The following is a 19,930-nucleotide window of genomic DNA, read 5'->3' as shown; positions in this document are numbered from 1 at the left end:
CCTCCCATCTGGTAACAATCAGTTTGTTCTCTATAGTTAAGAGAACTTGATTCTCTTGTTTCTTGGTTTCTCTCTCCTTTTTACTTCCCATTTGCTTGTTTGTTTCTTGTTTTTAAAAAAAAAGTATTTATTTTTGAGAGAGAGAGAGAGAAAGGGGGGAGGGGCAGAGAGAGAGAGAGGGAGACACAGACTCTGAAGCAGGCTCTAGGCTGTGAGCTGCCAGCACAGAGCCCGACTCGGGGCTCAGACCCACGAACCATGAGATCATGACCTGAGCCAAAGCCGGAGGCTTAACCGACTGAGCTACCCAGGCTCCCCTGCTTGTTTGCCTCTTAATTCCACTAATAAGTGAAATCATATGTTATTTGTCTTTCTTTGACTTGTTTTGCTTAGCATAATACTCTCTGGCTCCACGTTTTTGCAAATGGCAAGAGTTCTTTTTTATGGCTGGATAATATCACATTACCTCTCTCTGTCTCTCTTTTACATTTTCTTTATCCATTTATCAATCGATGGATACTTGGGCTACTTCCGTATCGCAGCTGTTGTAAATAATGATGCCATAAACATAGGGGTGCGTGTATCCCTTTGAATTAGTGTTTTTGTATTCTTTGGGTAAATACCCAGTAGTGTAATTGCTGATCATAGCGTAGTTCTATTTTTAACTTTTAGAGGAACATCTGTACTGTTTTCCAGAGTGGCTGCAGCAGTCTGTATTCCCACCAACAGTGCAAGAGAGTTTTTCACCATATCCTTATCAACACCTGTTTCTTTTGTTGCCAATTTTGGCCATTCTGACAGGTGTGAGGTGATATCTAATTGTACTTCTGATTTGTATTTTCCTGATGGTAAGTGATTTTTGAGCATCTTTTCATGTATCTGTTGCCCATCTGTATGTTTTCTTTGGAGAAATATCTCTTCATGTCTTCTGTCCATTTTTGTCTAAGTTTATTTATTTTGAGAGAGAGAGTGTGGGGGAAGGGCAGAGAGAGAATCTCAAGCAGGCTCTGCACTGACTTGGGCTCCGTCCCACCAACCGCAGGATCACGATCTGAGCCGAAATCAAGAGTTGTAAGCTTAACTGACTGAGCCATTCAGGCACCCTCTTCTGTCCATTTTTAAATTGGATTACAGAAAAGTCTTGGTTTACAAGCATAATTCCTTCTGGAAAGATGCTTGTAATCCAAAGTCTTCATATATCAAAGCAAATTTCAAGAACCATTGGCTCAATTGTGATTGATTATGTGACGTTCAGTGTCATGTACTACTTGTATTGCAAGACATTGCTCATTTATCAAATTAAAATTTATTAGAAATGTTTTCTGGTCTTGCAAAACACTTTGCAGAACAAGTTACTCGCATTCCAAGGTTTTACTGTATTTGTTTTTTGGGTGTTGAGTTTTGTAAGTTATTTTGTATATTTTGGGTCCTAACATTGGTTATGCCATTTGCACATATTTTCTCCCATTCCATAGGTTGCCTTTAATTTTGTTGATTGTTTCCTTTGTGCATAGAAGGTTTGTATTTTGATGTTGTCCCAATAGTTTTTTCTTTTATGTCCCTTGCCTGAGGAGACATATCTAGAAAAAAGTTGCTACAGCCGATGTCAGAGAAGTTACTACCTGTGTTCTCTTTTAGGATTTTTATGGGTTCAGGTGTCACATTTAGGTCTTGAATCTATTTTGAAATTATTTTTGTGTATGGTGTAAGAAAGTGGTCTAATATCTTTCTTATGCATGTTGCTGTCTAGTTTTCCCAGCACCATTTCTGGAAGGGACTTTTTTTCATTGGATATTCTTTCCTGCTTTGTCAAAGATGAAATGACCATATAGTTGTGGGTTTATTTCTGTTTTTCTAATTTTGGTGGATTAATCTGTGTCTATTTTTGTGCCAGTACCATACTGTTTTTGATTACTATAGTTTTGTAATATAACTTGAAAACTGAAATTGTGATTCCTTCAGTTTTGTTTCTCTTTTTCAAGATTGCTTTGGCTATTCAGGGTCTTTTGTGGTTCCATACACATTTCAGAATTGTTTGTTCTAATTCCATGAAAAATGCTGTTGGTATTTTGATAGCGATTGCACGTAGACTGCTTTGGGTAGTATGGACATTTTAACAGTGTTTGTTCTTCCAATCCATGAGCATGGGATGTCTTTCTGTTTCTTTGTGCCATCTTCAGTTTCTTTCATCAGTGTTTTATAGTTTTCAGAGTACGGGTCTTTCACCTCTGTGGTTAGGTTTATTCTTAGGTATCTTATTTTTGGTGCAGTTGTAAATGGGATTGTTTTCTTAATTTCTGTTTCTGCCACTTCATTATTGGTGTATAGAAATGCAACAGATTTTTGTACGTTGATTTTGTTTTTTGTGACATTACTAAATTCATGTATTGGTTCTAGCAGTTTTTTGGTGGAGTCTTTCGGGTTGTCTCGACAGAGTATCATGTCATCTGCAAATAATGAAAGTTTTATTTCTTCCTTTCCAATTTGGTTGCCTTTCATTTCCTTTTGTTGTCTGAATGCTGTGGTTAGGACTTCCAGTACTATGTTAAATAACAGTGGTGAGAGTGGGCATCCTTGTCTTGTTCCTGACCTCAGGGGGAAAGCTCTCAGCTTTTCCCCATTAAAGATGATGTTCGCTGTGGGATATAATTCATGAATTTGGAAATGATTTTATATAATATTTTAAATGTATGATGTAGTTACCTGAATATATGCCAATTTGAGTTTTTGCACTTCTAAACTACTTTTCCACCTGCCCTTCTCATCTTTGTCCTTAAACAGCAAATCACTTCAAAACTTAGTGGCTTCAAACAGTGATTCGTTCTTTCTCATGATTTTTCATCGACGAGGTGGTTCTGCTGGTCTCACATGATGATGGGCTGGGCCTGTTGCCCAGGTGCCTTGATTCAATTAGGAGTGGCCATTCTCTGGCCTGGTTGACTTCTTCATATCCCAGTAGTGTCGTAATTGGTGGTTGGCTCCCAAGAGAGCTAAACAGAAGCTACCAGGCCTCCCACAACTGCACCAGCATCGCTTCTACCATATTCTGTCAAAATAAGTGGCAAGGCCATACCAGATTCAAGGGGATGGGAGATAGTCTCTATCCCTTGATGGGGTAGGGGGCTGTGCCTGGAGGGAGAAAAATTGTTCATAGCTGTTTGGAGGCAGTCCACACTCCTTGAGGGTGAATTTCACAAAGTGGAATTTGAAGTCAGAACATATGAATAAAAAATTCTTGTTATATTTTATCAGATTACCTCTTGAGCAATATGGAATTGATTTCCAGGAATGTATAATTATGTATAAATGAAAATTTCCCATAATTCTACCAGCATTGTGTTTAGCATGTTTTAAGTTAAATTTTGAGGAGTGTATAATTTCATCATTTTTCAGTGTGCATTTTTTTTTTTTACAAATTTTCTTATTAGTTTTTTTGCTTGTTTTATCATTTGTATTTCATGTCTAAATATGTATAATTCATTTATTGTCATAAATATGTGTGTGGCCATTTACTGCTTGTTCAAGGAACTGGTTATTGATATTAGCAGGCTTAATAATAATTTTGTTTTTTTATTTTTTTCAAATTTTTATTTAAATTCTTATTTAGTTAATATACAGTGCAGTATATTGGTTTCAGGAGTAGAATTCAGTGATTCATCACTACATACAACACCCCGTGCTCATCACAGGTACCCTCCTTAACACCCATCACCCATCTACCCAATCAATCCACAATTTGTTCTCTATCATTAAGAATTTTTTATGACCTGAGCCAAAGTTGGATCCTTAACTGACTGAGCCACTAAGAGATTCTTAATGATAGAGAACAAACTGTGGGCATCGGGCTCTGCTGACAGCTCAGAGCCTTGTTTCCTGCCCCCTCTTTCCTTCTAACCTTTCTGTTCACCTGTTTTGTTTCTTAGATTCCACATGAGTGAAATCATATATTTCCCTTTCTCTGACTGACTTATTTCCCTTAGCATGATACATTCTGGCTCCATCCACATCATTGCAAATGGCAAGATGTCACTTTTTTTGATAGCAGAGTAATATTCCCTTGTATATATTTATACCACGTTTTCTTTATCCATTCATCAGTCGTTGGAGTTTTGGGCTCTTTCCATAGTTTGGCTATTGTCGATAGTGCTGCTATAAACACAGGGGTGCAGTACCTCTCTGAATCTGCTTTTTTGTATCTTTTGGGTAAATACCTAGTAGTGCCATTGCTGGATTGTAGGGTAGTTCTATTTTTGACTTTTTGAGGAACATCCATACTGTTTTCCAGAGTGGCTGCACCACTTTGCATTCCCACCAACAGTGGAAGAGGGTTCCCCTTTCTCCGCATCCTCACTAACATCTGTTGTTTCCTTTGTTGTTGATTTTGGCCATTCTGACAGGCAGGGGGTGGTATCTCATCTTGGTATTGATTTATATTTCCCTGATGATGAATGATGTTGAGCATGTTTTCATGTGTCTGTTGCCATCTGGTTGTCTTCTTTGGAAAAATGTCTATTCATCTCTTCTGCCCATTTCTTAACTGGGTTTTTTGGGTGTTGAGTTTCATAAGTTTTCTATAGATTTTGGATACTAACCCTTTATGAGATATGCCATTCGCAAGTATCTCCCATTCCATAGGCTGCCTTTTAGTTTTGTTGATTGTTACCTTTGCTGTGCAGAAGCTTTTTATCCTGAAGTCCCAATAGTTCAGTTTTGCTTTTGTTTCCCTTGCCTTTGATGATGTGTCTAGTAAGAAGTTGCTGCAACTGAGGTCAAAGAGGTTGCCGCTGGTGTTCTTCTGTAGAATTTTGATGGTTTCCTGTTTCACGTTTAGTTCCTTCATCCATTTTGAATTTATTTTTGTGTATGGTGTAAGAAAGTGGTCCAGGTTCATTTTTCTGCATGTTGCTGTACAGTTTTCCCAACACCATTTGTTGAAGAGATGGTCTTTTTTCCATTGGATGTCCTTTCCTGCTTTGTCAAAGATGAGTCGACCATATAGTTGTGGGTCCATTTCTGGGTTTTCTATTCTGTTCCATTGATCTATGTGTCTGTTTTTGTGACAGTACCATACTTTCTTGATGACTACAGCTTTGTAATACAGCTTGGAATTTGGAATTGTGATGCTTCCAGCTTTGTTTTGCTTTTTCAGGATTGCTTTGGCTATTTGGGGTCTTTTGTGGTTTCATACAAATTTTAGGATTGTTCTAGTTCTGTGAAAAATGCTGGTGTTACTTTGATAGAGATTGCATTAAATGTGTAGATTGCTTTGGGTAGTATAGGCATTTTAACAGTGTTCATTTTTTCAGCCCATGAGCCTGGAATGCTTTTCCACTGTTTGTGCCCTCTTCAGTTTCTCTCATAAGTCTTCTGTAGTTTTCAGAGTATATATATCCTGTTCATATGTGCATGTATCTGTTTTGGGGCTCCTCCCCATTAGTCTGTTAGTCTAATTTCACATTATGTTAGTTTCTTTGGCTGATGAGAAAATCTTAATATCTAGGGAAATTATTCCTTCTGTTTTCTTTTTCTTTAAAAATTTTCTCCAAACTCTTGCCAGAAGAATATTAGGACTGTTTGTCAAGTTCCAGGAACAATGCTATTTGAATTTCAGTTTACATGGAAAGAATCTCTAGATTAATTTGAGTACTTAACCTTTGCAATAAGTTTGTCATGTAGGCTGATTGCTTTATTTATTCAGGTTTTTGATGTTCTTTACTTATATTTTGTAATTTTTCTCCACTGACGTCTTACATATTTTCACCCATTCTTCACCCTGGATGGTTTCTGTTCTTTATGGTGCATCTGGTGAGTTTCTTCTTTTAGGAGACTTTCCTTGTCCCTTCTTTTGGGGTAAGTTGTCCTTTCTAGATAATTCCAGAGGATTTTTCACATTGTATTGTGCTGTCTCTTTAATCATCTTCCTGTCCTAGTTCGTAAACTTCTTGAGAGCAAACTAAGCTTTTAGTCTCCTGGTTTCAAGCGTCTATTATAGTAACTGCATCTGGTAGCAGTCAGATGATTATTGAGTGAAGGCATGAATTAATACAATAGTGAATGGATGACAGAATATAGGTCTCCTGATACTTTGCTGTTTTATGTGTGTTTCTCTACATGGTGTTTTCATAATTTTTTGTCCCATTAAGATAGATAATAATGTTAAAACTCAACAAATATCTGACTCTTAAATTTCTGGAAAATTGTGAAGTATTATTCAGAGAGCTTTTATAAATGTTTTTATTAATATATGATTTTAAGCACTGCAAAACCATAAATTTCTTGGACTTAAATTTTATTTTATTTTTTTTTTTAATTTTTTTTTCAACGTTTTTATTTATTTATGGGACAGACAGAGAGACAGAGCATGAACGGGGGAGGGGCAGAGAGAGAGGGAGACACAGAATCGGAAACAGGCTCCAGGCTCCGAGCCATCAGCCCAGAGCCTGACTCGGGGCTCGAACTCACGGACCGTGAGATCGTGACCTGGCTGAAGTCGGACGCTTAACCGACTGCGCCACCCAGGCGCCCCTTGGACTTAAATTTTAACACTTCCTTTACAATATTTTTTCTTATGGCAAATTTCAACAACGAGTCGTGTTTGGAAAATATGTATTTTATTTTAAGTTGTACATATTCTGTAATCTCCCTACATTTTTTTTTAATCCATGGGGCTTTAATTTTAATTTTTTTTTTTTTTTTAATTTTAGAAAGGGAGAGAGAGCACAAGTAGGGAGAGGGGAAGAAGGAGAGAGGGGATCTCCACACTCAGTGCTGAGCTGGATGCAGGGCTTGATCCCACAACCCCCTGGGATCATGACCCGAGCCAAAACCAAGAGTCAGACATTCAACTGACTGATGCCCTCAACCCAGGCACCCCTTGCTTTGTTTTTTGTTTTCTGGATTCTGGGGTGCCTGGTGGCTCAGTTGGTAGAGCATGTGACTCTTGATCTCGGGGTCGTGAGTTCAAGCCCCACATTGGGCTCACTTTAAAAGAATAAAAATGAAGAAAGTTTTATGGCTTTTGAGATGCAGTGTACGGTGACAGTTTGTACCTGTGTTGGGAAAGCTGAATTTTAGTTTTGAGTAAGCTACTAGCTTGTAGTGGTCTTGAATAAGTTACTTTATGTCTTTGGTCTTTGTAAAATGTAGGCATAGCTGCCCATCGTACCTCAAAAAGACTTTTTTTTATATTCAGATAGGTGGCAGTATGAGAAAGTAATTTGAAAAATATAAAGTGCTATGTTATTTCCCTGGATAGGAGTATTTTGCTTTGAGCATGCCTAGTATGTGACATACAGAGAGATTTTTTTTCCGTAATGTGTATTTATTTTGAGAGAGAGAGAGAGAAGGAGCGAGCAGGCCCTGCGTGAGCGGAGGAGGGGCAGAGAGAGAGGGAGAGAATCCTAGGCAGGCCCTGTGCTGTCAGCGCAGAACTGGAAGTGGGGCTCAATCTCACGAACCATGAGATCAATACCTGAGCCCAAATCAAGGATTGGTGCTTACCCGGTTGAGATACCCGGCACCCCTGGGAAGAGTCCTTTTAATGGAGTTCAGAACAGTATGTATTTGATCAGAGTTGCTTACATACTTGGTCAAGATGTGTTCCTCATCCCTATTAGATTTGCATGGATTGGGGACAAATTAGCAGGAGGTAGGGAAAGGAGCTCCATTCGGGACTGGTAGGTTCCATGAGTAGGCAGTGGAGAATACTGGCTAAGAGCTTCAACCCTGACTTACTCGCCATGTAATTAGATTGAATTTTATGAGATTTCTCTTTCTTCTGGTTAAAAAGATGCCTGAATAACTGTACTTTGATTTTATAAGCTTCAGCCTAATAATTTAAGCCTTAATTTTCTTATCTAGTGAAATGGTGATGTTATATCAGCTTACGAGGTGATTTAATGAAGGACTTCTGCCTGTAAAGCTTTTAGCAAATGTTTGTCTCATGGGAGGTGCTCAGTAAATATGTTATTTTTAATCAAGTTAGCTCGTTGGGGGTTGAGAACTCAGAACTCCCAGGGGGGGTGCACAATCAGAGAACTAAAATCAAAGGTGGGGCTTTTCATGAGTGCCATCTTAACAGTGTGTCCACTCATGTTTGTTGAAATCCCTGCCCAAGGACTCTGCAGGGGACACGTAAGCAGCCTTGGCCACATCCCGCAGCACACATGCCCCATACACTCTCTTCTTGAACCTTGTAGACCCTCTGGGTAGTGGGGTGAGGGGAGGGGACCCATAGCCAACCTGGGACCTGGGTGTTTGTGAGGATCAGCTAGAGGAGGGTTGAAAAGCACATAAAACAGAAAGCGTTTATTCCATTTCTACAGATATTTTCCTTTAATTAAAAAAATTTTTTTTGTAATGTGTATTTTTGAGAGAGACAGAGACAGAGCTTGAGTGGGGGAGGGGCAGAGAGAGAGGGAGACAGAATCTAAAGCATGCAACGGGCTCCGAGCTTTCAGCACAGAGCCCGATGTAGGGCTTGAACTCATGGACGGTGAGATCATGACCTGAGCCGAAGTCGGACGCCCAACCGACTGAGCCACCCAGGCACCCCTCCTTTAAGTTTTGAGTAGGTGATGATTCCCCTAGTCAAGTCTTCCTATTCCTGCCCCCCAAGCAAGACTAATATTATTCATTGGGGCATTTTAAGATGGCACCTGATTATGTTTGCCACAGAAATAAGTTCGTAGGTGGGGGAAAAGGAAGTTACAAAACTTTGAGGCATGAACTCATTTTGGGGAAAAAAGCATGGAAGCCATATATTTTGTATGGAAAATAATCTGAAGAGAAATACACTACATTGGTAACAATAATTATTTTTTGAATTTTAGGGGCTTTTGTACATCTTAGAATGTTCACCATCAGGTAGAACTGGAATTTATACTGCCCTCTCTAAAACTATACCACCTCTTGTCTTTTTTTTGTGGTAGAACTTACTTAATTTAGATGATTAATTGCAAACTGGTAGTAAATTTGCTTTGCTGTTGTTTCTCATGTTTGTATGGCTGATTGGATAGATTTATTACTATTCAAGTTCTTAGCCTTTTTTTCCTTGTAACTTGAAAAAGGTCAAAATGTATGAGTTAAAGTTGGGAAATCTTTTTTCTTAATAAACATTGCATGACAAGATTCATTCTGGGCTTTATTTGGCAGTCTTTATGCCTTTATTTTTGGTATCATGGGAATTAAAGGCAAGTGATGTGCAATTTGATATCTTTCACATTTAAAACTGGAAGCATTTTTCTAGAATGTATTTGTTTGCATTCAGAGTTTTGGTTATGAATGTCATTATTTTTGGTCTTATTTCCCAGGAGTATAGGTTCATTGTAACATACTAAAGAAGAAACTAGATTAGTGGAGAAGCCTAGAGGTTTTTGACTTGGTTTGTCAATTAATAGTTAAGTGACTTTAGGATTATCACTCCACTTTTACTGGTGATAATTTTATTTCCTCTAAAGTATTAGGTTTTGGACTGGATGATCTTTGGTATTCTTCTGGACCAAAAATTGACATCATTTTAAAAGCTTCAGCTAGGAAGGATGGATTTATGGGTGACTTTTTTTTTTTCTTTTAATGAAGATTCAAGACTGACAGAACAAAATAGTTTAAACTTAATAACACACACAGACATACAGGAAAAAGACAAGTAGAACTATAGAAAAAGGCTCATATATGGCAAGAGATCCAGAGGGCAGTCTACGTAAATACTTCAATTTTCATGGAGTAACATCCCCACCTTGTGGCTTTTATTTCCTCACAGATATTAGTGGTTGGTTGAAATAAAACCAGCGTACTCTAACCCTGAATTTGAAAATATGACTCAGTGTTAATCTTGTATTTTTTTGTCTTATACTTTAAAAGCAAAATCGTCTTAGCTGCTATAATTTTTTAAATGTTAGTACTATCAGTAATTATCTATTAGTCTTACAATTATTTTCCCAAAATGCAATATAAAGAAATGGTGAAAAGTTTAGTAGTAACTATCTTTATCACTTTTACGGCACTTATATAAGAAGAAACCTTAATTTTCTAGTTCCCTTTGTAGTTTTGGATGCTCATAAAGGTCACTTGATTGAATTGTTTATAAATCAGCAACAGAATTCAATGCAAATTTGGAATAATTCTTGGGGAGGGGCGTGTGGGTGGCTCAGTTCGGTTAAATGTCCGACTTCAGCCCAGGTCATGATCTTGCGGTTCCTGAGTTCAAGCACCGCGTCGGGCTCTGTGCTCCAGCTCTGAGCCTGGAGCCTGCTTCAGATTCTGTGTCTCCCTCTCTCTCTGCCCCTCCCCTGCTCATGCTCTGTCTCTCTCTGTGTCAAAAATAAATAAAAACATCAAAAAAAATTTTTTTTAGAATAATTCTTGGGGAATGGCTTTAAATGGTAAGGATAATCAAGCTGATTTAAGGTTATTTTAAAAAGGAGTTCAGTAGCAATGCATTGTGGAGGTCATGACTGTATAAGCTACAGGAAAATAGCAGCTGTCCCGATGTTAGGTGAATAGAAACTAACAGCTTAGGGTAAAATTTCTAGGGGCCACCCTACAGTTTTTAGAGCTTTTATAGAGTAGATATATCATTTCATAAAGTATATTCTAATACATAGAATATATTCTCATATATAGAATATTATTCTTTTAAAGAATAAAGAGCTTTTATTCTCACGTAGCATAGATGGAGGCTAATGGAAGTTTTATGTAATTCCATCTAATACAAACACTAAAATGGTCATCATAGTCAACATTTATTGTGTTTAAGGTGGATTACCTTGTTTAATTTTCACAGTGATTCTGTGAGGTAGGAACTATTGTTACCTCAGTTTTACGGGTGAGAAAGCAGGGCTGGGAGTCACATGTTAAGTGGTTAGCAGATCTGGACCTGGGCAGTCTGATTTCTAGATCTGTGACAGGATATGCCACTTGTGTAGTTTGTACTGCTGTGTGACTTGATGTAAAAGTGACTCTGGTCTAGAAAACTGGACTTCAGTACTGGATCTGCCTCTTACAGCTGTGTGACATAACTTCTTCATAGCCCAGTTTCCACAACTGTAAAATGGGTGCTTTTAGGATTAAAGGGGATGATTTATTTAAAATAGAACACAGGGGCGCCTGGGTGGTGCAGTCGGTTAAGCGTCCGACTTCAGCCAGGTCACGATCTTGCGGCCCGTGAGTTCGAGCCCGGCGTCAGGCTCTGGGCTGATGGCTCGGAGACTGGAGCCTGTTTCTGATTCTGTGTCTCCCTCTCTCTCTGCCCCTCCCCCATTCATGCTCTGTCTCTCTCTGTTCCAAAAATAAACGTTGAAAAAAAAATTTTTTTAAATAAAATAGAACACAATATATGCCCAACAAATGGTTTTAATAATCATAGTAGTTGTAATAATGGCTATTTTTGTGGTTTTTTTTTTTTTTTTTTTTTTTTGGTGATTTGTAAAAGCTCTGTATTTCTGTGGCCCAAGATTTTCAAGCATTTTTTCATGAAGCACAAAATGGCTAGTGTTCTTTTAATTTACAGTATTTTTATTGCTTTTTCGTTACATGTCCAGAAGGGTTACTGTCAATTAGTAAGTGAAAGATGTTTTGGTTTCACCAAGAGAGAAGTTATACAAAATGATGGCCACTTTATTTATTTATTTAAAAAAAAAAATTTTTTTTTTCAACGTTTATTTATTTTTGGGACAGAGAGAGAGAGAGAGAGCATGAATGGGCGAGGGGCAGAGAGAGAGGGAGACACAGAATCGGAAACAGGCTCCAGGCTCTGAGCCTTTAGCCCAGAGCCCGACGCGGGGCTCGAACTCACGGACCGCGAGATCGTGACCTGGCTGAAGTCGGACGCTCAACCGACTGCGCCACCCAGGCGCCCCGCTGATGGCCACTTTAGAAGCGATGTCATCCCATCCCCCCCCCCCCCAAAAATCATAATCGTGTGTGTGCATGCATGAGAGAGAGAGTGCACGGCCACATGTGCACAAGCTCTAGAGCCAAAGAGAGGCTTCTGAGGGCATTTACCTAATTTTTTCAAGACTTGTGTGGTGGGGCTGGGGGATGTTTCAATCTAGATGCTTTTGAGAACATGAAAGACCACAAGGTCCGTTCTTTGGAGACGTGAGACCAGTAATTGTAAGAAAGGTTGTGGTCAGTTGGAAGAATCATGGTTGGATTCCAGGGATTGGAAGTCACAATGGTGGCAAAGACCAGGTCTGTTGAGGACGAAGGAGTGAGAACTGTGAAATGCTAGGTTCTGGGCAGAGAGGCAAACTTCTGTGTTAAGATTTTAGAAATAAAGTAGGGGTGATGAAGTCTAAAGAGGGGGAGGTATGAGAAGGGCTAGTGGATGGTGCAAAATTTGCTGGGTTGGGCCCAGAGGTGAAGGGCGGGTCCTAGGAAACTGCTATATCCATAAGGAGAGTTATTCTCAAATCAAGGAGCTCCCCAAGGGATGATGACGCCCCATGCTGACATGGGGAGAGGTAAGACCCTCTAGTTAGGGATGAGGACAAGAAAGGAGACTGACTGGGGGCCATGGATGGGGCTGCTTCAGCATTCTTGGAAAAAATTGTGCCCTCTAGTGCTTTTTTAAAGATGGAACATAATTCTGTTCTTTAAAAAGCATTAGAGAGGACATGTTAATGAATTTGAACTTTCTGGTCCTGCCTATTTACTTGATGAAGTGTTCTAGGCTTGGAACAGAAATCTCAGTTATGGAAAATATTCATTTTATAATGATTTCCTTATGACTGATTTATGCCAGGATAACATTGATTTGTTAGGAATTTATCTACATGTTCTATGCTGCAGCTAATATTGGTTACGGTGTTTTCTTCAGGGTTTTCATTTTGAGTGGTTTTAGATTGAGCGTTTTCTGGGGGAGAATGCTTAAAGGGAATTTGGCATTTTGGGAAATAATTTGTAAAGTTTAAACTGGAAAAAGCTCAATTTGAATATATGCAACTCTTGTAATTATGGGCTTTTTACATTTACATTCTTTTGTATAGGAGTTAAAGTTCCTCGTAATTTTCGCTTGTTGGAAGAACTTGAAGAAGGACAAAAAGGAGTAGGCGATGGTACGGTTAGCTGGGGCCTTGAAGATGATGAAGATATGACACTTACAAGGTGGACAGGCATGATTATTGGGCCACCAAGGGTCAGTGCTATAAATTATATTTTTTTCTATTAATATTATTGTCATTTTAGAGTAACCATTTTATTTAATATTGATATTAAAGTAATTATCACTTTTAACTGAAACAATTCCTCCCTTTTAATTCATTTTGTATACATTTATCGAGATGCTTCCTGTGTGTAGGGTATAATGCTTGATATTGTGGAGGACTGGGGGGAAAATATTGATACGGTCATTGCCGTCAAGGTGTTTGCAGTTGAGTAGAGAAGAAAAAATAATTACAAATGACAGATTCTAAATATGGCAGAGAAAGTTCACTACGGGACTTTAGAATATGTTTCTTCTAGCTGGAATAATTGAGGAAGGCTGAACAGTGGAGGAAGTTGCCTTTGGAATGAGCCTTAAAGGACTGACTGGTAGGATTTCAGAAGGTGGTGATGGGGATGGAGAACATTCCAGATAGAGAGGAGAAAAGGTGAGGAAATGGAGGGGTTACTTGGGAAGAGCAAACAGTATATTTTGACATAACCTGTTACTAACCCGCTCGCTATGTGTGTAACCAAGGTGTAACCAAGGGTTTCTAAATTGGTTTGTATTGAATGCACACTGCTGTTTGCCCTCTTGACATGTGACTTGTCTTGTATATACTATAGGCCTCAATTTTTTCATTTATAAAATACAGAGAAAAGTCTATGCTTTTTGTATATTTTCTAGCATTGTTGGCAACAGACCCGTTGTGTTTCATTTTATTTAGGTCTTTCTCAAGCTTAAGAAGTTTTATTTTTACTCAAAATCTTTTCCAGACTGGGAAATATTTTTCCACGTTGCATTCCTTACTCAAAGATCCCATTTACTGCACTCCTGGCAGTGAGTCTTTGAAATATGTATTCCATAATGTTTTTGACTTCTGCAAAGAGCACCCGTTTGAAGGTTTTCCTTTTTAGTCTTTGGTTTTATATGCTATTGGCTACCTGATGAGAGCATTTCAATTGTTTTGCTTTTGGGTGGAGTTTAGATTGCCTCTTGATTTTTACAAAAGAAAAATGGATCAAGTAATCAGCAGTGTTAACTTTAGAGAGTGAATCACCATATGTTTTATATTTTCTGGTATTTCTTTGCAGAATTTGAGCACACTACTAACCTGACAAACTCCTGTTTCCTTCTTCTGCTTTGGTTTTCCCGTAAGATATTTGAGGAAGGAAATGTAATTTGATGGTTAAGATTCTTGATGTGTTTTTTTATAACTTGGTATTTGTAATGAGAACCTTGATTTTCACTGCTTGTGAACATTATTAACATGGTCTGTTTGGTTAAAAAAGAAAGGACTTTAGTTTATGAACTTTTTTTTTTAATTAAGTTTTTATGTATTTACTTTGGGAAAGACAGAGAGTGTGAGTGGGGGAGGGAGTGAGGGAGGAGGGAGAGAGAGAATCCTAAGCAGGCTCTGTGCTGCCAGCAGGTGCCCGACATTGGGCTTGAAACTGTGAGATCATGACCTGAGACAAAACCAAGAGTTAGATGCTTAACCAACTGAGCCACCCAGGCGCCCCCTAATTTATGAACAACATTCTTAATGAATAGTTTGAAGATTTGACAGTCTGAACTTGAGTATACTAGAGTATAAATTTATATTTATATATACTAGATATTTACTGTATTTAGTATATTTATTTACTAGATATCTAGTATATTTATTTATACTAGAGTATAAGTTTGAAATTTAGATTTAGTTTTTCTCCAGCCACTACCTCCAATGGACTTTAAACTTTAGGAATGTTTTAGAGCCTGTGTGTGAGTTTCCTCAGTGATTTTGTGGACCGGCCTGGAGCATAGTTCCCGAATATGGAAGAGCAGCTCCCAGTTGATCTCACATGCAGACTAGCTGCCTTTCCTGGTGTCACCGAATTGCAGGAAGCCTCTCTGTGTCCAGGCTGTGTCCAGTGCATAGTGAAGCCTGCTCTAGCTTGCGGGGGTGGGTTTGGTTTGCTCAAAAGAGCTGTGTAGACACAATGCTGCCATTGGGCCACTGGACATGCTGGACGGCTGGTCACTGGGCCTTCCCCTCCCTCCCTCCCGCCTTCCCTCTCTTCCTTCCTTCCTTCCTTCCTTCCTTCCTTCCTTCCTTCCTTCCTTCCTTCCTTTTCTTTCTTTTATTTTTTTTTAATTTTTTGGACTTTTATTTGTTTTTGAGAGAGAGAGGGGGAGAGAGAGAGAGAGAGAGAGAGAGAGAGAGAGAGAGAGAGAGACATTACAAGCAGGGGAGGTACAGAGAGAGAGGGAAACACAGAATCCAAAGCAGGTTCCCTGCTCTGGGCTCTCAGCACAGAGCCCCATGCAAGGCTCAGACTTACAAACCTCAAGATCATGACCTGAGCTGAAGTCAGGCACTTAACCAACTGAGCCACCCAGGCACCCTGGGCCTTCCCCTTTCTCAGGGTAGTGGTGTTGGAGCCTCTTACTTCCTTTGGAAGCCAGGAAGGGGCAAGAGGGGAGCACCTTACAAAGGCACAGCATCTTTCCGGCCAGCCAGTGATCTTTCTGCCTTCTGTCACCACCTCCCGCCTTCCTCCTTCACTGAGACCCAGTGAGGGTGAGTACTTGTGCACTCATTCAGTTGCCTTGTAATAAAACCTGCAGGAGTTATTGTCTCCCCTTAATTGTTTTCTCTTTAGGAGGTGCCATATTTAGAGCAGTTTGTCCCCAGCTTCAGGTATCCACATCTAACCAGCATAATGGGAAAATTTTGCCTTACCATACTGTTACTTGGTTAGGGGGTTTTAATTTTTTTAATGCATTATTAACATCCCTGATTTTTTTTTAATGTTATTCTAGTACTTTGGATTTATATAATCAGCAATTTTGTTTTTCCATATATGTTTGTGTTTTAAATTTTCTGAAGCAGTATTTTTTTAGCATTAGAGATTTAGTAACTTTTCCAAGTTTTCCTTATGTGTAAATGGATCTGCTTTGTCCATTTAGTTTGGAGAATTAAATGACTTAATAATTAGACAATAGGAAGGTACCTGACTATAGTACATATTTTGTAAATATTCCTTTTTTTCCCCTTTTTGTATTTTGCTATTGATTGGATGACAGAAAGATGTGGCTGTTTTTTTTTGTTTTTGTTTTTTTTAATTGGAGTGATTAAATTAGACCTTGGTCCAAAGTTAAGATGATGTTTACTCTAAAAGGCCGGTTTAGAGTTTTTTAATTTAATTTTAAAAAGTTGGGTATAATTTACATACAATGAAATGCACAAATCTCACCACGAGTTTCCACAAATACACCTTGTTGCCTATGCTCCTGTCTAGATATAGAACAGTTCAGTCACGTGTGCCCTTTCTCACCCCCACCCAGCCTGGAGCAGTTTTGCATGTGGTAGAATTTCGTGTAAGTGGAATCATGCAGTGTGTGTATTTACTGGTCTGCTTATTTCGACTCAGCACGATGTCTCAGAGATTTAGTTGTGTTGTTCCACACAGTAGTGGTAGCGGTTCTTTTTATTTATGGTTCTTAATATTTATGTTACTGAGTAGTATTTTACTGTATGGATTTGTACCATAATGTATTTTTCACTGTGTTCATGGTATTTGGATTTTATCTACTTTGTGGCTATTTGAAATAAAGCTGCTATGAACAGTCTTTTAAAAGTCTTTTGAGAACATGCTTGTTTCCATTTTTTTGGATAAAATGTCTAGGAATGGAATTGTTACATCATAGGGTAGGTAGGTACACACTTATTTATCTTTATAAGAAAATGCCCGTTTGTTTCCTAAATGGTTATACCCCCCTCTACTCCCAGTAAAGTGTGAGAGTTCTGGTTGTTCCCATATACGTTGAGTATATTTAACATTATAGAGTTTGTTGGGGGCTATTACTATTATTTTTGTTATTTATTTATTAATGTTTATTTTTTTTATTTTGAGAGAGACAGAGTGAGCAGGGAGGGGCAGAGAGAGAAGGAGAGAGAGAATTCCAAGCAGGTTCTGCTCTGGCAGCATGGGGCCTGACCTGCGCCTCAAACCCACAAACTGTGAGATCATGACCTGAGCCAAAACCAGAGTTGGGCGCTTAAGCAACCGAGCCACCCAGGCGGCCCTATTATTCTTACTTGTTAATGTAAGTCTTGTAGATAGGTTACTGTTCATCCAGATTGAGTACCACAGACTGGATGATTTCCTTGCGATCTCCGTGATGTTAGTCCTTACTGTACACATCCAAACTGCTGGGCGTGTTAATGGATGTGTGCGGTTAACCTTGGTTGACTTTTATACAGGTGTTTCTTTTCAAAGTGTTGAAATAATTAGTAATATATATATAAGATTGTTGCATACATTTTAAATTACAGTAGTTTAGTATCCCAGCTCTGACCTCCATTTGGGAATAGCTCTTACTTAAGGGAAAGGAAGTTGTGGATCGGTTTGGGTAAGTGAAATCTGTAGCTGGTTAGCTTATCATATAAATGTGAATGTACAAAAATATAAATTATTGATCATAAAGTAATATCAAATACACTAATATTGTACCTTTCCTCTTCATTAGCAGTTGAATATTATTATTTTTGCCTTCCAGACAAATTATGAAAACAGAATATATAGCCTGAAAGTAGAATGTGGACCTAAATACCCAGAAGCTCCTCCATCAGTTAGATTTGTAACCAAAATTAATATGAATGGAATTAATAATTCCAGTGGAATGGTAAGTAAAATAGTCATTTTATTTTTATAAAATAATATATAGTCAGAAGAAAGTTAAAATATAAAACAGACCTTTGTTTAGTTGGAAGTCTAAAAGAAATATGTCTTGTTTTTCTCTTATAAATCAATCTGTCCTTAAAAAACCTTTATGTACCAGCCTAGATAGATGTGATGACAACAGTTCTCTCAGGGTTTATTAATTGCTTCAGTAGTCATATTTGAGTTGAATCCTTATTTGGTAAAAAGATAACATTCTCTTTGTTATTTTTCTTTAAGGTTAAGGTACATTTGGTGAGATTAAAAAAATGAATATTCATGAAGGGGAGGCTTTGAGGAACGAGTGCGTCTGTATTAGAACAAATAGTCATGGTTGAGCATTGTTGTGTGTTTAAAGCAAATAAACCAAAATGACATGCTCTACCTGGAAGTTAGTGGGAAGGCTGAATTTCCATTATGATTAGGTTGTTAGGGCTCATGTTAAGACTTCTAAATCCAGGCTCTTGATATGCCATGTTGAGAGTACACTCACATGCAAAATACATGTTAGAAAGTGTAATAACACAATAATAATAAAATGAACATCATCCATCTTAGGAAATAGAATGTTATCAATGTCCTTAACTTCTTGTGTGCTCCTTCTCATCCTATTCCTGTATTCCTTTTCCTCACTAGTAGTAATTAACATCTTAAAAATATTCTTTTATATACTGTCTTTTTTTTTTTTATCTTACCCAATGTATCATGTGTGTATACCTAGCCTCCCTCCCTCTTTCCTTCCTATTTATCTATTTATATACCTGCCTTACCTATCATCTGTTAAAAACTGTAAGTTTATACCAACACACTATTTCATCACAGTAGGATTTATTCCATATTTCATCTGTTTCACATTTGTAATTCCCTCTGGTAACAAATTGAACCCTGGACACACAGAACTAGCCCTCTAGCCCCCAACTCAGTCTAGTATGCAGACCCACAGCTAGGCCCCACAATGGCAAGTGCTTCCCTGCTGGATATGCTAGAAGAAAGCATGACCCTGACAGGAAGAAGGTGGACAGGTCATTGGAAGTCTCAGCTCTGAACCTGCTGGTCACTTACAAATCTCCCTACCTGATGCATGCCACCTAAAAGCTGGGTTCTGAGAGTCCTTCCTGTCAGTCTGTCAGTCTTTGTAATTTATTGGGACTATTTAGTCCCTTTACATTTAATATACTATTGATGTGTTTAGGTTTAATGAATCATTTTATTTTGTGGTTTCTCATTTTCCATGTGGTTTTTGCTGCTTTTCTGCTTTTGAAATGGTTCTCAAAATTTTTCATTCTATTTTTGTTTTTTCAGTGGTTATTCTAGAAATTACAGTGTGCATACTTAAGTATTTCTATGATAAATAATATTAAGAGATGTGATAGAAGCAGGATTATAAAACATTTTGAACATACAGAAGGATATTGTTTAGGGAATTTCTTTTTTTTTTAATCTCTTTTTTATTTTTAAAAATTTACATCCAAATTAGCATATAGTGCAACAATGATTCCTTAATGCCCCTGACCCATTTAGCCCATCCCCCCCTCCCAGAACCCCTCCAGTAATCCTCAGTTTGTTTCCATATTTATGAATCTCATCTGTTTTGTCCCCCCTCCCTGTTTTTATATTATTTTTGTTTCCCTTCCCTTATGTTCATCTGTTTTGTCTCTTAAAGTCCTCATCTGAGTGAAGTCATATGATTTTGTCTTTCTCTGACTAATTTCACTTAGCATAATACCCTCCAGTTCTATCCTCATAGTTGCAAATGGCAAGATTTCCTTCTTTTTGATTGCCGAGTAATATTCCATTGTATATATAGACCACATCTTCTTTATTCATTCATCCATCGATGGACATTTGGGCTCTTTCCATACTTTGGGTATTGTTGATAGTGCTGCTATAAACATTGGGGTGCATGTATCCCAGAAGGATCTTTCTAAAATACAAATTGTGTTATGTCACTTCTGTGCTTTAAGATCCTTTAATGACTTCAACCACAATGTGCATGCTTTTTGCCATGGTTCATTGGGACTCACAGGGTCCACACTGCCCTGCATGCCTTTCATTTTGCCTCAGGATCAGTGCACTGTTC

General features: G+C 38.3%; 1 protein-coding gene across 4 annotated transcripts in view; it reads left to right on the top strand.

The window, feature by feature from the left end:
- UBE2V2 (ubiquitin conjugating enzyme E2 V2) overlaps positions 1-19,930 on the top strand; it is a 61,496-nt gene that overhangs the window by 23,915 nt on the left and 17,651 nt on the right. For 2 of the 4 annotated variants that reach the window (XM_040487830.1, XM_040487832.1), the window contains exons 2-3: positions 12,990-13,138; positions 17,690-17,815. In XM_040487830.1, the coding sequence (XP_040343764.1) occupies positions 12,990-13,138; positions 17,690-17,815 (275 nt within the window). Of the gene's footprint in view, positions 1-5,762; positions 5,806-12,989; positions 13,139-17,689; positions 17,816-19,930 lie in introns of those variants that run through there. The other 2 variants (XM_040487829.1, XM_040487831.1) reach the window with 2 other exon arrangements.

This window comes from Herpailurus yagouaroundi, unplaced genomic scaffold (assembly GCF_014898765.1).
Source record: "Herpailurus yagouaroundi ecotype Mexico unplaced genomic scaffold, PumYag 165, whole genome shotgun sequence".
NCBI classification, from domain to species: Eukaryota; Metazoa; Chordata; class Mammalia; order Carnivora; family Felidae; genus Herpailurus; species Herpailurus yagouaroundi.
Note: the sequence above shows the minus strand (reverse complement) of the source record. Positions and strands in the feature narration are given on the sequence as shown.